Source organism: Mytilus californianus, unplaced genomic scaffold, assembly GCF_021869535.1.
Source record: "Mytilus californianus isolate M0D057914Y unplaced genomic scaffold, xbMytCali1.0.p SCAF_6, whole genome shotgun sequence".
Lineage (NCBI taxonomy): Eukaryota > Metazoa > Mollusca > Bivalvia > Mytilida > Mytilidae > Mytilus > Mytilus californianus.
Genome location: NW_026262712.1, coordinates 113976432 through 113993513, shown reverse-complemented (window position 1 = coordinate 113993513; position 17082 = coordinate 113976432). Strand labels below are relative to the sequence as shown.

Below are 17082 nucleotides of genomic sequence, written 5' to 3'. Positions count from 1 at the left end.
AAAATATAATTGTTGCAATTAAAAATCATGATTAGCGAATGAATTTGGCAAAAGAAATATAAAGTTCGACCTCGTCCATCGTTTTAATTTTGTTTTAGGTTTCTCAAGACTTTTTCCCTGATTAGACATAACTCGGATATCACCATGAACTTTTTTCAGAAAGTCAATAATCAACTGGTTGAAATTGATAGCTATCAACAACAATGGACAATTAATAAAGGTGTTAATTATATTGTTTTATGAAAATGTGTGATAAATTGGCATCACATGTCACCTGAAGGATATTTTTATAACTTTGATAACAATAATTGTTTTTAAGTGGGTACTTCACGATCGTTTTAGCGGCGCGCCTTTTTTAAGCATAGTTTTATGTCTCAATTGTTACTTTCAATGATGGTTCAGAAAAGAAAACTATTGTTTTGAAGAAGACGTTCAAAATTAACACAAATCTCTGATTTTATTCTTTGTCCTCTAACTAGACAGGAAATATCCAATAAATTGATTGAAGATGAACTCAGTGTTTCCTGAAGTCAAATTTTACAGTATTTTAATAAAGATCAAGATTTTTATACGACCGCAAAAATAAAAAAATTTTTGGTCGTATATTGGTATGGCGTCGGCGTCGTCGTCGTCGTCGTCCGGCGTCGTCCGAAGACACATTGGTTTTCGCACTCTAACTTTAGTTTAAGTGAATGGATCTCCGTGAAATTTTACCATAAGGTTCAATACCACAAAAGGAAGGTTGGGATTGATTTTGGGGGTTATGGTACCAACAGTTAAGGAATTAGGGGCCAAAAAGGGGCCAAAAATAAGCATTTTTGTAACTTCCAGACATAACTTGTGTGTTAGTGTATGGATCTCTCTGACATTGTACCACAAGGTTCCATATCACAAAGGGAATGCTGGGATTGGTTTTGGGGGTAATTGCCTCAAAATTTTAGGAATTAGGGGCCAAAAAAGGGGCAAAAAACAAGCATTTTTCTAGTTTCATGATAATAACTTGTGTATAAGTGCATAGATCTTTCTGAAATTGAACTACAAGGTTCCATATCACAAAGGGAAAGCTGGAATTGAGTTTGGGGGTAATTGCCAAAAACATTTAGGAATAAGGGGCCAAAAAGGGGCCAAAAATAGCATTTTTATAGTTTCCAGACAATTACTTGTGTTCAAGTGTATGGATCTCTCTGAAATTGTACTGCAAGGTACCATACCACAAAGGGAAGGCTGGGATTGATTTTGGGGGTAATTCCCTCAAAATTTTAGGAATAAGGGGCCAAAAAGGGGAAAAAAACAAGCATTTTTCTAGTTTCAGGACAATAACTTGTGTTCAAGTGTATGGATCTCTCTGAAATTGTACTGCAAGGTACCATACCACAAAGGGAAGGCTGCGATTGAGTTTGGGGGTGATGAATCATAAGGGGTTTCAAAAAATTGGGGGGGGGGATTTTTTTTTTTTTCCTTTTTTTTCTTTTTTTCCTTTTTTTTCTTTTAAAATTTTCCATTTTAAGTTGGTTATTTCTGATTTATATTTAAAAGCAAATAATAATGATATGGTAGGAGATACACACCAAACAGGATGTGTAAATTATTATATAATAAGTATTGTGCAATAGCAAGAAATTTTCAATTGCACAGTATTGCACAATAGCAAGAAATCTTTCATTGCACAGTATTGCGCAGTAGCAAGAAATCTTCAATTGCACAGTATTGCGCAATAGCAAGAAATATCCAATAGCACAATATTGCGCAATAGCAAGAAATTGTCAATTGTACAGTATTGCGCAATAGCAAGAAATATTCAATTGCACAGTATTAATTGCTTATTTCTTGACCAATTTCAATGGGGTTTTATTCTTGAATTCTTGGGGTTCTTTAATATGCTGAATCTAACCGTGTATTAAGTTTTTGGATTTTGGGCCCCGATTTTAAATTGGTCCACATTGAGGTCCAAAGGGTCCAAAATTAAACTTTGTTTGATTTCATCAAAAATTGAATTAATGGGGTTCTTTGATGTGCCGAATCTAACTGTGTATTTAGATTCTTAATTTTTGGTTCCGTTTTCAAATTGGTCTACATTAAGGTCCAAAGGGTTCAAAATTAAACTTAGTTTGATTTTAACAAAAATTGAATTCTTAGGGTTCTTTGATATGCTGAATCTAAACATGTATTTAGATTTTTGATTATGGGCCTAGTTTTCAAGTTGGTCCAAATCAGGGTCCAAAATTAAACTTTGTTTGATTCAACAAAAATTGAATATATGGGGTTCTTTGATATGCTGAATCTAACCATGTATTTAGATTTTTGATTTTTGGGCCCCGTTATCAACTTTGTCCACATTGAGGTCAAAAGGGTCCTAAATTAAACTTTGTTTGATTTCATCAAAAATTGAATTCTTGGGGTTCTTTGATATGCCGAATCTAACCGTGTAGTTAGATTCTTAATTTTTGGTTCGGTTTTCAAATTGGTCTACATTAAGGTCCAAAGGGTTCAAAATTAAACTTAGTTTGATTTTAACAAAAATTGAATTCTTAGAGTTCTTTGATATGATGAATCTAAACATGTATTTAGATTTTTGATTATGGGCTCAGTTTTCAAGTTGGTCCAAATCGGGGTCCAAAATTAAACTTTGTTTGATTTCAACAAAAATTGAATATATGGGGTTCTTTGATATGCTGAATCTAACCATGTATTTAGATTTTTGATTTTTGGGCCCCGTTATCAACTTTGTCCACATTGAGGTCAAAAGGGTCCTAAATTAAACTTTGTTTGATTTCATCAAAAATTGAATTCTTGGGGTTCTTTGATATGCTGAATCTAACCATGTATTTAGATTTTGGATATTGGACCATAATAGGTGAATATCCAATTTAATAAAAAAATTTAAGTTCTTAGACCACATTCATTCTGTGTCAGTAACCTATGCTGTGTCAAATATTTAATCACAATCCAAATTCAGAGCTGTATCAAGCTTGAATGTTGTGTCCATACTTGCCCCAACTGTTCAGGGTTCGACCTCTGCGGTCGTATCAAGCTGCGCCCCAGCGGAGCATTTTATTTCAAATTAATATTTTTTTCCTTGATTTATGTTGATAAATGATATATTCGAAATCTGACTATTAATATCATAAGTTTTGGTGTATAATTAAAAAAGTTTCTCATTAGGTCTCTATGTTAATTTTATTTTTTTGAAGTGTTAATTACCTGATTGAGTAAGTGTAAAATGAAGAAGAAAAAATTCATTATTTACTAAATCCATCAACGCCTTTACAAACAAATAAGTTAGGATCCTTCTTGAAAAAGTCATTAGAACTGAGGGCAGGGGACTCTTAACAGCTTGTTTGTTTTGTAAATTTTGATGCTGTTTTTATTGTGTTTGTTTGATATGTATGTATATATGTTTATTGTGTTAATACATGTTGGTCACAAACTGTAAAGTTTGTACGACAATAAAACATTTGATTTGATTTGATTTGATTTGATTTGAATTGTAAAAAGTGTAACAGCCTTCCAATCAAATCAAAAACAAAATACATGTGCTTTGTCAAATTGAAAAAAAGTTTTATTTTGTTCTGCTTGAGTGTTAATTTATTACAATGTAGGATATAAGAAAGATATGTAGAATAAGAATTAAAGGGGACGACACTGCTGCAACCTGAATTTTTTTGTGGATAAAATGAAGGAAAACACGTTTGAAATAAAAAATATATTTATGTGAGTTGGTGAAAAAATGAGAGTGGCGAAAGAGGTGACGAAAAAAAAAATTGACCTTGGGGAAACCCTGTATGCATTATGTCTTTTATACAGTTTTTGGGAAAGACGGCTTCAAGCCGTCAATTCCCTATTTGGTTGGCCAGACTTCCAAGCCTCTCATGTCAATCATTTTGTGTTTATAATTGGAAAACACCTCAAAATTTCATACTGAATTGATGAATTTAGGAGATAAACAAATGAACAGATTGACTTTAAACACTTTTTTTACACATTTCCCTTCTATTTCTCATGAAATTATCGTATCTTTAGCTCTCCCTTACACTATTTAAGTTTCTTTTACAAACTGGAAAAATCAGTATTACGAAATATTCTAAGTATATCCAACCTAGTGATGTCATGGTTGGAATTCCACACTACGTAGAACTAGGGATATCCTTTACTCATGATTAAAATCATTCACAGAAATGGTGTACGATTTTAAAATCGGTATTTGTTTATTTAAACATAATTATGTTTGCTATAGATGATTCAAACATCAATGCTTTAATTTGTAGGTCAACTTTCGTGGGAAACAATGGGGATAAATGAGGTTGGAGAGAGAAATGGCAGTTTTCATTCTTTCTGTAACTGTATTGAGAATCTTCCTCCAATACAGGAGCACCTCAATTGATGAGTGATTATCCACCTAAATAAAAGTTAATGTATCTGAACACTTAAAATGTGACATTTATTATATGATAAGTAGTCTTCCATTAAAACCAAATTTTTTGTATCAACATAATCATTGTAATGGTAAAAAAATTATAAAATTTTCAAATGTTGCTTTTTGTAGTTTAAACATATTTATTCATGAAATTTACAAATATATCAAAATGTAGGATCTGGAAACAAGCTGCACACAGCTTATATCAATTTGATTGATTTTTGTAAGTACATGTATCCCTGTGATGAGAGTTGTAACTGGGAACTTTATCAATGGAAATTTAAAACTGAATTGACTTTTCAGTCCTCACTTTCTTGAGAAAAAAATTAAAAATCTTAGAGCACTGTCACAAAAAATGGAAAATGGCCCTAGCCTGCAGTTCAGTGGTACACAATAAAAAAATTGAAATATATTGTAGTAGTTATTAAATGATAGAATTCAATTGAATTTAGATAATTAACTTTCAACTTTAATTTAATGTTTTGATTTAGATGGTGCTGATCTCTTCCATTGGTCCAAATTGACTTCTGATGAATTCTGGACTAAGGAAATGAAATTAAATTAAAAAACAATTAATTTCAATATTATCAACCCTTCTACATGTTCTAGCTGTTCTTTTTCGCATTATTTGTATGAAGACTATCAAAAGATACCAAAAAAAAATTAGAAACAATGGCCGTCTTTTCCCTCAGAGCTCTTTAGCTCTTTGATTTTTATTACAGGTAGATTGGATATTGAAAAAAGACAGAGGGAAAAGGCAATAGCATTAGCTAAGTTCTTACAGTTTAACAGTTTAGCTGAAATCTTAGTAAAAGGTAAAAGTTAGGGCCAATTTCCCTAGTATTTGTTTCACTCAAAGTAGGTCAGAATCTTAAATTTGTCATATAATTTTGGAATTAGATTATTAAAGAGTCTATACTAAAGACATTTTTGTACTGAGGACTTATCAAAATATGAAATATTTCCATAAAATCAAAATGTTATTAAGCTCTACATGGTGAAACAAATTGCAAATTTTGAATATTTATAAAAATTCTGTCCATTTCTTACTTAAACCAGTTAATTTGCACCTGAAAGATAATAGGTATCTTTACTTCTAACAGAATTTGGGGTTATGGTTTATGATTTCTTTCTTAAACATTTCTGGGATGAATTTGTCAATATCGATCAAAAATGCGGGTTTTTTTGTGGCTATCTTCAGGCCTTTCTGTTTAGAAATAAGCCAATATATTTTCAGCACCTCCAAGTACACACATGGAGCTATAATAGTCTCAATTTAAGTAAAGACTGAAAAACATTTTGAATTTGGCCCTGGTGTGTTATAAATTCAAGGAAAATTTGCTCTACCTCTTTATTGAAGTGAAAAATGCATTAGAAAAAAAAGCAGGTTAAAGTGAAAATAAATTACTATCAAGTTATGACCTAATTCCATGAAGGTAACCACAGGTAATATTTCAAACAAAATAAACTATTGTAATGTGAAAATAATTACTCTGTCAAATATAAAACATCCATATGCATACTATTAGGATTGGATGTTATGAATAGAAATGAAATTTATTGTAACAGAATTTTAATATATTCCAGATAAAAGTTTACTTATGATATGTCATCAGCAGCTTTTGAAAGATTTAAAGAAAGATTTTGGTTGTTTAGTAACAGCAGCAGTATCGCCATCTGTTGTAAGTAGTTGTCACATACAATTCTATAATTACATTTCTTTACAGTCCTGTGTTTTACATAACGGTATTTCGATATTTAAATGAGATAGGATAATACCCATTTAATTCCTTTGTACAAGGACGATTTAGGTCAGGATAGTATATAATGGAAATTTAAGGCGCGCTTGACCAATGCCACGTTCGTTACGAGATAGTTAGGACAAAGTTAGTTTGGTATACTATTCCCCACCCTCCCACCCCATATAACCATCATTAATGTAACATTCTCGTTTCGTATCTTCTTGTGTATGGTGAAATTTTATGCATTTACGTATGGCTGATTGAATATATTTATGTTAAAGATGTTATAATTAAAGGAGATCTTGAAGCGAACGCACAACCCTATACTGTTTTGGTTTTTTCTACGACATCTAGTTAAAAAAAACTTTATTTTCTGACGTGTGAAACGAGGGAGAAAATAATGAAATTTACAGTGTTCATACAAAAAAAATTCTACATTTAAAAAAAAAAAAACAGCAAAAAACAGTACTATAAATTCAGAAATTATTGGGTGCATTTATTATTGCAATTTCTGAAGAATTAACCAAAATGTGAGTTTTTATTACAATTTCAGGAAAATCTGCATACAGATATATGTATCAGATTTCAGAGTGAGAGTACTTATTAATGCGATACATAACCAGTCGCAAGGGTGTTATAACAATTTACAGAACAGATGTAAAAAGCCCAGGGACAACAAAATGTGAAACAAATGTTGTTTTTTTCTTTTGCAGGCAGCTCCTGCTGAGAATGAAGCTTGTGGTTTGGATATTAAAACATACCCAGATATTATATTTGATGTTCAAGGTCATTCATTTAAGTGTCATAAGGTGAGTCCCTGAACCAGGATGAAATGTCTGTTTAAAACTTATTCTATAGATTTCCTCCACAATAGGGCCAGAATGAGTTATTTGTGACATCAACCCCCTGTGGTCAGTTTCTCCTTAACCATTTTCATCTCTCATTCTAATATGTTGGACCAAACTTAATTTAATATTTATTGAAGGCCCTTAGTAATAAGTTGTTTCATTACGATTGAGTATAAATTATGCCTGCTAGTAGGTTTTTATTTGCATAAAAGATTTTATTCCTAGACAATATAAACAAATGCAGGGGCTAAAATTAAAGTGATTAGATTCTAAAGATTAAAAAGTAAGATAGATGTAAATTTTGATTGAGAAATCTTAATTCTATATTTCACCTGTGTTAAAAGATGGAACTCTTATGATAAAAGTATAGATGGTATGCAGGCTCAATCCCCTTCTTATTTAGTGAATGGATAAAGTTATCTCTATCAGTTGATGTGACAATTGACAATCATCGATAAAAAAAATCTAGACTTTCAAAAGCAGATATGTTTTGCAGTTTTGTCTCGCTTGACAGGTATGCTGTTTCCGGCGTCAGCAAGGTATTAGTTTATGATTAGGTCTAGTTTATGGTGAACCACTAGTAGTAAGTTAAAGATATTTGGTATGCAGTTGTATTAATTCATCTCATTACCATGGAGATTATTTGGCCCCGCACCCTCAGTTATGGTCTATTGACTTTGAAATTTTTGCTTAGTTTTCATGTATTAGTTTGTGATTAGGTCAGTTATTGGGGAACCACTAGTGGTAAGTTAATGATAATTGGTATGCAGTTGTATAAGCATTGGCATATCTCATTTCCATGGAGATTATTTGGCCCCGCCCCCTCAGTCATGGTCTATTGACTTTGAAATTTTTGCTTAGTTTTCATGTATTAGTTTGTGATTAGGTCAGTTTATGGGGAACCACTAGTGGTAGGTCAATGATATTTGGTATTATTTGACCCTGCCCCCTCAGTTATGGTTTATTGAATTTGAAATTTTGCTTAGTTTACATGTATTAGTTTGTGTTAAGGTTTGTTTAAAGGGAACTACTTATGATAAGTCAATGGTATTTGATATGCAGTTGTATTAGCATTGGCACATCTCATTTCCATGGAGATTGTTTGGCCATGTACCTTCAGTCATGATTCATTGACTTTTGAATATTTGCAAAACTTACATGTAAAAGTGTTGCTATTTTAATTTCAACATTTGCATTATCGAAATAACCAAAAAGCGAGACATATCTCTGTGATAACAGTTTAATTAGGTTTAAAATCTTCAAACTTTTTGTTAGAATGATTAATCATTTTATACCCCACACAAAGATGTTGCTTAGGGTGTAATGTATATGTATTTGTCTTAATACAACCGTATAAGTAGTATAAAGTAATATATTTTTGTATATCAGATATTTTTCTATGGGAGAAGTGAATTTTTCCGAGAAATGCTAATTGATAAAGAAGATGAGCAGCCGCCAGCCTATGGTGATTATCTCCCTTCCATCAAATTAGACGATATTACAGCAGATGCATTTGTACAGATTATTTCCTTCTTGTATATTGAGGAATATGAGGTAAGTTGAGAGGTATAATTACGGAGCAGAAAAACGTCTCTTAGATTTCAAGGATATTGATTAATCAACTTTGACCTGATCATACAGCATATTTGTATGTTAATGGTCAGAAACCTATATTGTGTCAAAAATTTGTTCACAGTCCAAATTCAGACAGTATCAAGCTTGAATATTGAGTCTAAACTTGCCCCAACTGTTCAGGGTTCAGGGTTCAACCTCTGCTGTCATATCAGGCTGCGCTCGGCAAAGCATTAAAGAGAAAGTCTGAAATTTTTTTTTGAACTGTATTTTACTGATAATTGGACCACTTTTTAAGTCAACTTTACACTTTTACACTGACAGCAGCAATCCTAGGCGAGACACAGGGTTCCATGGAACCCTTACGTATTATTTTTTAGCTTAGTTTATAGTACACTTTACCTTTAGGTAACCAAGGACACTTGTATCCCACTAATGAGAGCAAGTACTCAATTTGTACTACCAGTCATAAAGAAGAAATGCTCGGAGGAAATCAGCAAATATATTTACCCTAGCAATGTCCTTGACATCTATCAGACTTCTGTGGAATTGGATATGCCACGCCTTATAAACAGTTGTACAAAGTATATGGCTGATGAATATGAACAGGTTCGTTTAATTATATTCTCCTGTGTTTAGTGAGCTTGTAAGAATAGGAATTGTTTAAGATTGTTCATTTAGTAAGACAACCTAAGCTGTAGTATCTCTATAAATTTGTAAGATACAATGTATGCCGAAACCAAAGTAAGAGGCTAATAATAGATCTGGAATTTTCAAATTCAAGGGGCCCATACTGTACCTTCTCCTTTCATATTATCAACTTTTGACTCCGGAGAATATTATTTTTCAACAGGTTACCTATTCTGCAGTATGACATTCTTGTATCTAGTCAAGTAAGAGTAAACTAGAAGAAAGAAAAATCTGATTACAGGAATGACTGTTGTCCAATTGTTTTGTTGTGTAAAGAAAACAAAAAATAGTTAATTTCCCCAAAATTTGTATAAATTTTCCAGATGAAAGTTTTCAGCAAAATTTCTGAAAGAGGTTACAACTTTTTTGTGATCAACTCCTTCTACAGTGTTTAGGAATTTTTATATTTCATATTTTAGATATTTAAATGTGCAGTATACTGAGAATTCTCTATATTTAAAGATTCTTTCTGCACAACCCAGCCATTTTTAAGTCTTTGATCTATTTTTGATCAAATATGTGTCAGAAAGAGGTCAGATTTAACTGTATTTTATAAACATTTAGTTGCAAACGAGAGGCCAAAGATACCAGAGGGACATTCAAACTCATAAGTTGAAAATAAACTCACAACGCCATGGCTAAAAAAGAAAAAGACCAATAGACTCAGCAACACGAAGCCCACCTAAAACTAGGGGTGATCTCAGGTGCTCCAGAAGGGTAAGCAGCAAATGTTTCTGAGGCAAACCACATTAGAGATATAATATAGGATTGTGAAACTTGCTGGTAATAAGATTTCCGCCTTCTGTTCATTGAAGGAAAGAAATTTATAAATAACTGGATAATAACTGATATCATTGTATGATTCAATTTAAGAAAATAAAAAGGCAAAAATATATATTAAATTTGATACACAGAACAATTTATCAGTAGAAGCCTTTCAATTTCCATCATTGCATGTTTAATCATAAATATACCTACATTGGCCTCAGACTACATCCTTGGTCAGTTAAGCATGTTGATTAAACTCTTTATTATATTTTTCTTTGTAAGACTAGAACTGTAATACTTTTGTTTATAGATGATTACATTTCCCGAGTTTGAGATGTTTATTAGACAACAGTTATCTCCCCTAATGAACGAAGGTACAGCATTTGATCAAATTCCTTTTTTCATGGATTTCCAATATTACCTCCGGCATGAATGTTCAACATGGGAGGAACAGAGAGCAGCCAATGAAAAACTCCAGAAACTGAATTATCTATTAACGCATAGAATAGGACTAGATGTCAGTATACCGCTGTTTCAGGTAGGTCACACAAGGCCAGAACCTGTCATTATTGTTGGTCATCAAGTTTTATCAAAACAGGAAGTTAGACAAAGGATGGAAAATGAGGAACAGAAGCGCAGAGAGGAGGAAGAGAAAAAGAATAGAAAAAAGATTGAAGAGGAAGTTAGACGTAGGAAGGAAAATGAGGAATTGAAGCGCAGACAGGAAGAAGATAATAAGCATAGAAAACAGATTGTACCACTGTCTCAGGTTAGTATTATTGTGATACCCTCTGATCATATTTTTGTTTTAGCTCGTCAAATACTCAAGTATTTATACACGCTTCCTGGAATTTTCAATTTTGGGCTTTTTGAGTTTCTGTTTAAGAAATCCAGAAAAGTGCTTCAAACTGCCAAATTCCAGAAAAGTGCTTCAAGCTGCCAAATTCACAAAATTTAATTTCCATATAAAGGTTCATACCATGAACATTTTACTGTAGACTACAAGGTCATATACTAGATGCTGAAAATGAATGATTATAACATGCAAGGTCAAAGGTAATGGTTTCAACAGATTTAATGGCTTTAAGTGCAGAGAATTTTAAAAATGAATAGTTTGGCCTGCTCAAATATCTTAAAATATATATCTTTGCCCATGACAGAATATATGAAAATGAATATTCTGTCCAACAAAATACACTTTTTAAAAATTCAGGACAACTGCAGGAAATTGTTGTATAGACGTTATTAAATGGTTAAAATAGTATAAAATGGTTAAGGCATGATTAAGTAAAGACAACGAAACAGACAATTGCGCAGTAAAAAAGAGAGTGACAGTGGCTTTCATTTATGAGAATTAAAAATAATACATATAATAATAAATGACTACAAATAGATACTATAGAAGAATGAAAATAAATAACCTGTACCAGCTACAGGTGGAAATGGATATTCCACCTGGAAATAATCCTCCTGTCCTGATCACCACATCTAGCATGAAATCCATCATTGCATGTTATCTGTCCCAGAATAGATCCGGTAAGATTCAATGATTTTCTTTTTGGAAACCGGGGGTAATAGTCTCCCCCTGTCTTTGCAATGTCAACAAATGAAGATTTCGAAATGAATGCATGATCTTTCAAAATATTCAGATATTGTGTCATCTATTGGGTTAATCACATCACGTACTAATGTGTCAGTTCTAAGTCTAAAATCTTGTCATTTGTTGTCATCTATTGGGTTAATCACATCACATACTAATGTGTCAGTTCTACGTCTGGAATCTTGTCATTTGTTGTCATCTATTGGGTTAATCACACCACATACTTATGTGTCAGTTCTACGTCTAAAATCTTGTCATTTGTTGCCATCTATTGGGTTAATCACATCACATACTTATGTGTCAGTTCTACGTCTAAAATCTTGTCATTTGTTGCCATCTATTGGGTTAATCACATCACATACTTATGTGTCAGTTCTACGTCTGGAATCTTGTCATTTGTTGTCATCTATTGGGTTAATCGCATCACATACTAATGTGTCAGTTCTACGTCTAAAATCTTGTCATTTGTTGTCATCTATTGGGTTAATCACATCACATACTAATGTGTCTGTTCTACGTCTGTAATATTGTCATTTGTTGTCATCTATTGGGTTAATCACATCACATACTAATGTGTCAGTTCTACGTCTGGAATCTTGTCTTTTGTTGTCATCTATTGGGTTAATCACATCACATACTAATGTGTCAGTTCTACGTCTAAAATCTTGTCATTTGTTGTCATCTATTGGGTTAATCACATCACATACTAATGTGTCTGTTCCACATCTAAAATCTTGTCATTTGTTGTCATCTATTGGGTTAATCACATCACATACTAATGTGTCTGTTCTACATCTGGAATCTTGTCATTTGTTATTGCCTTTTTTAGTGTTCATATTTGTCCCTTGAAAATGTTTAACAATTTTGTGTTGATTAGTGGTCTTACATAGTCTCTGTTGAATTCTTATGTTATGTAATAACAATTTTATTTTACTAAAAATGAAAACAACTCTATGTAAATGTCATACAAAGTGCTTTTCTGGATTTCTCTTCATCAGAAACGGTCAAAGCAGAATATTTAAAACCAAGGATGTGTAAGAACATAAACAGTTGATGAGATATCTGTCCAAAAAGTGCCTAAAAATAATAATCCATCTTCTACTGGCAGTTTGTGTCATAGGAACCCATCAAAGCTCTGTAAATATATATCGGACTTAAACCAGGGAAGTGCAAGAAAAAACTGCCAACAAATGATATGCAGAAAAATAAATGTAAAAAAAGATGTGGTATGATTGCCAATGAGACAACTTTTCACCAGAGACCAAATGATCTAATAATTATAAAAAAATGATCACTAATGCCTATACTTTACCTGTAAAAAAAAAATTCCTTTTTAGCTCACCTGGCCCAAAGGGCCAAGTGAGCTTTTCTCATCACTTGGCGTCCGTCGTCCGTCGTCGTCTGTCGTCTGTTAACTTTTACAAAAATCTTCTCTGATGAAACTACTTGGCCAAATTTAACCAAACTTGTCCACAATCATCATTGGGGTATCTAGTTTAAAAAATGTGTCCGGTGACCCGGCCTACCAACCAAGATGGCCGCCATGGCTAAAAATAGAACATAGGGGTAAAATGTAGATTTTGGCTTATATCTCTGAAACCAAAGCATTTAGAGCAAATCTGACATGCGGTAAAATTGTTTATCAGATGAATCGGACAACCCGTTGTTGGGTTGCTGCCCCTGAATTGGTAATTTTAAGGAAACTTTGTCGTTTTTATAAGACCGCAAAAAAATTTTTGTGGTCGTATATTGGTATGACGTTGGCGTCGTCGTCGTCGTCCAAAGACACATTAGTTTTCGCACTCTAACTTTAGTTTAAGTGAATGGATCTCAATGAAATTTTACCATAAGGTTCAATACCACAAAAGGAAGGTGGGGATTGATTTTGGGGGTTATGGTACCAACAGTTAAGGAATAAGGGGCCAAAAAGGGGCAAAAAATAATCATTTTTGTAACTTTTAGACATAACTTGTGTGTAAGTGTATGGATCTCTCTGACATTGTACCACAAGGTTCCATATCACAAAGGGAATGCTGGGATTGATTTTGGGGGTAATTGCCTCCAAATTTTAGGAATTAGGGGCCAAAAAGGGGCAAAAAACAAGCATTTTTCTTGTTTCATGACAATGACTTGTGTGTAAGTGTATGGATCTCTCAGACATTGTATCACAAGGTTCCATAACACAAAGGGAATGCTGGGATTGATTTTGGGGGTAATTGCCTCCAAATTTTAGGAATTAGGGGCCAAAAAGGGGCAAAAAACAAGCATTTTTCTAGTTTCATGACAATAACTTGTGTGTAAGTGTATGGATCTTTATGAAATTGTACAACAAGGTTCCATATCACAAAGGGAAAACTGGAATTGAGTTTGGGGGTAATTGCCCAAAAAGTTTAGTAATTAGGGGCCATGAAAGGGCAAAAAAACAAGCTTTTTTCTAGCTTCAGGACAATAACTTGTGTGTAAGTGTATGGATCTTTATGAAATTGTACTGCAAGGTTCCATACCACAAAGGGAAAGCTGGGTTTGAGTTTGGGGGTAATTGCCCTAAACGTTTAGGAATTTGGGGCCAAAAAGGGGCAAAAAAACAAGCATTTTTCTAGTTTCCAGTCAATAACTTGTGTTCAAGTGTATGGATCTCTCTGAAATTGTTCTGCAAGGTACCATACCACAAAGGGAAGGCTGGGATTGAGTTTGGGGGTGATGATTCATAAGGGGGTTCAAAAAATTTGGGGGGGGGGATTTTTTTTTCTTTAAAATTTTCCATTTTAAATTGGTTATTTCTGATTTATATATAAAAGCAAATAATAATGATATGGTTTGAATAGGTAAATTAAAATTTTTTAAGTTCTTAGACCACTTTCATTCTGTGTCAGAAACCTATGCTGTGTCAAATATTTAATCACAATCCAAATTCAGTGCTGTATCAAGCTTGAATGTTGTGTCCATACTTGCCCCAACTGTTCAGGGTTCGACCTCTGCGGTCGTATCAAGCTGCGCTCCAGCGGAGCATTTTATTGGTTATTATCTTGAATATTATTATAGATAGAGATAAACTGTAAAGAGCAATAATGTTCAGCAAAGTAAGATCTACAAATAAGTCAACTTGACCAAAATGGTCAGTTGACCCCTTAAGGAGTTATTGCCCTTTATTATCAATTTTTAACCATTTTTCGTAAATTTTTGTTATCTTTTACAAAAATCTTCTCCTCTGAAACTACTAAGACAAATTTAACCAAACTTGTCCACAATCATCATTAGGGTATCTTGTTTAAAAAATGTGTACGATGACCCCACCCGCGAACCAAGATGGCGGACATGGCTAAAAAATAGTACATAGGGTAAAATGCAGTTTTTGGCTCATATCTCTGAAACCAAAGCATTTAGAGCAAATCTGAAGTGGAAATAATTGTTCATTAGGTCAAGATCTATCTGCCCTGAAATTTTCAGACGAATCAGGCAACACGTTGTTGGGTTGCTGCCCCTGAATTGGTAATTTTAAGAAAATTTTGCAGCTTTTGGTTATTATCTTGAATATTATTATAGATAGAGATAAACTGTAAACAGCAATAATGTACAGCATAGTAAGATCTACAAATAAGTCAACATGACCAAAATTGTCAATTGACCCCCTTAAGGAGTTATTGCCCTTTATAGTCAATTTTTTACAATTTTCATAAATTTTGTAAATTTTGGTAAATTTTTAGATAGAGATAATTGTAAGCAGCAAGAATGTTCAGTAAAGTAAGATCTACAAACACATCACCATCACCAAAACACAATTTTGTCATGAATCCATAGGTGTCCTTTGTTTAATATGCACATAGACCAAGGTGAGCGACACAGGCTCTTTAGAGCCTCTAGTTTAGAATTTCATATGCTATCGTATCTTTGTGAATACTTGTCAAAGAACCATTTGCTGTTGTCATATTGGTCCTGATCCATGTACTTAAATGTAAAGAAAATAAGTTGTCATTGCAAAAACATGACTAATGATAAAATAATGAAATCTGACTCTATCTTGCCAAGCAAATTTTACAAGTTACCACCCACCACTAACTTCTTGTTGTTGTTGTGTTGCTGCTTTGTTTATCATCTTATACTTTATTACTCTTATTAGGAAAAATATCTCTCAAATTACAAATAAAAGAAATTTTTCAAATTTGTAGAATTAATGTATAGAACCATGTTCAAGGAAACTTTGAACAAAATAACAAGATTAAAGTGTTACAAAATTAAAATTATGTATTGTATTGTGCCTCATCTTATTTTATTTTATATTTTAATTCTTTCAGGATAAACAATCAGCCAGATATGGAAGACAGATGAGTCAAGACTTGAAAGATTTTTTTAGAAGTGTCCGACTTGGTGATGTTAGTGCTATCAGGTAACTTGGATCACAACACAAACAACTTTTTGTCAAAGTAAAAGTGCCTTTTTCAATACATCTGAGTCTCATAACTCATAACATTCCATATTTTGATTTTGCTGTTATTTTCACACTAAGCATGCTTTTAAACGTCGTACAGACCACCTAAAGCAACCGAAAACTTGATTGAACATAATGTGCAAAATGAAGATTCATTGCCGAGTGAACTTGGTTGTAAAAATTGAAAATCTTTCATCCAATCTGCTTGAAATTTGCAGTTATATTTCTTCATTTTTACACTGGCGCTTGGTCCAAACAAAGACATGTATGTTGTTGGAGTTGACATAGCAGAAATGATTTTTGATTACTTATAAATCTAGATATGTCCTCTGCCACAAGTGGCATTTATTTTTTTATTCCTGATACATGTTATTTTGTAAAAAAAATTAGGTTTATTTATATATATATATTGTAGAAAGTCTTATAACAACAACACTGGAGGGACTGCTGCAGAAAATTTATTGATCGACATGTTTCGGTGCCCTAGGCACCGAAACATGTCGATCAATAAATTTTCTGCAGCAGTCCCTCCAGTGTTGTTGTTATAAGACTTTCTACATTATTGTGTTTCATCATAACGACCCTGCATACCCGAGGTATCCACTTCAGGGACTCTAACTCACTACAGACTCACCAGGCGTTGGTTCACTTTCGTTTGTAATATATATATATTGATACACATTCCTATTTCAGAAATTAATTATTTGATAAATACCACTAAATGAACAGATTTTCTTTACTACCATATAAATCAGAATAAATGTTAAATGTAAAATTGTCATAAATATTTCAGGAATCGTATATTATATCATTTTTAAACAAATTTTTCGCAGCAACTTCTTGACTAATCGTTTTACAACTTCAAAAAATGTAATTTTTTTTATATGTATTTTGTATTAAACCCTAAACTGAAGTTTGTTCCTTTTTTTCTAGACATTCCATAGAAGGTCAGGGCATCAATGTTAATACTACTGATGCTTGGGATAATACTCCATTGTAAGTATAACAGTATCTAAATTACC

The 17082-nt window shown here is 32.8% G+C and overlaps 1 protein-coding gene across 1 annotated transcript in view; it reads left to right on the top strand.

Annotated features, from left to right (window-relative positions):
* The window catches only part of LOC127706000 (uncharacterized), a 74600-nt gene that overhangs the window by 27228 nt on the left and 30290 nt on the right, over positions 1 to 17082 (top strand). Inside the window, exons 8-15 of the mRNA XM_052210396.1 lie at positions 5137 to 5229; positions 6002 to 6096; positions 6870 to 6965; positions 8394 to 8558; positions 8985 to 9185; positions 10345 to 10803; positions 15927 to 16018; positions 16994 to 17056. Of these exons, the coding sequence (XP_052066356.1) occupies positions 5137 to 5229; positions 6002 to 6096; positions 6870 to 6965; positions 8394 to 8558; positions 8985 to 9185; positions 10345 to 10803; positions 15927 to 16018; positions 16994 to 17056 (1264 nt within the window). The remainder of the gene's footprint in view (positions 1 to 5136; positions 5230 to 6001; positions 6097 to 6869; positions 6966 to 8393; positions 8559 to 8984; positions 9186 to 10344; positions 10804 to 15926; positions 16019 to 16993; positions 17057 to 17082) is intronic.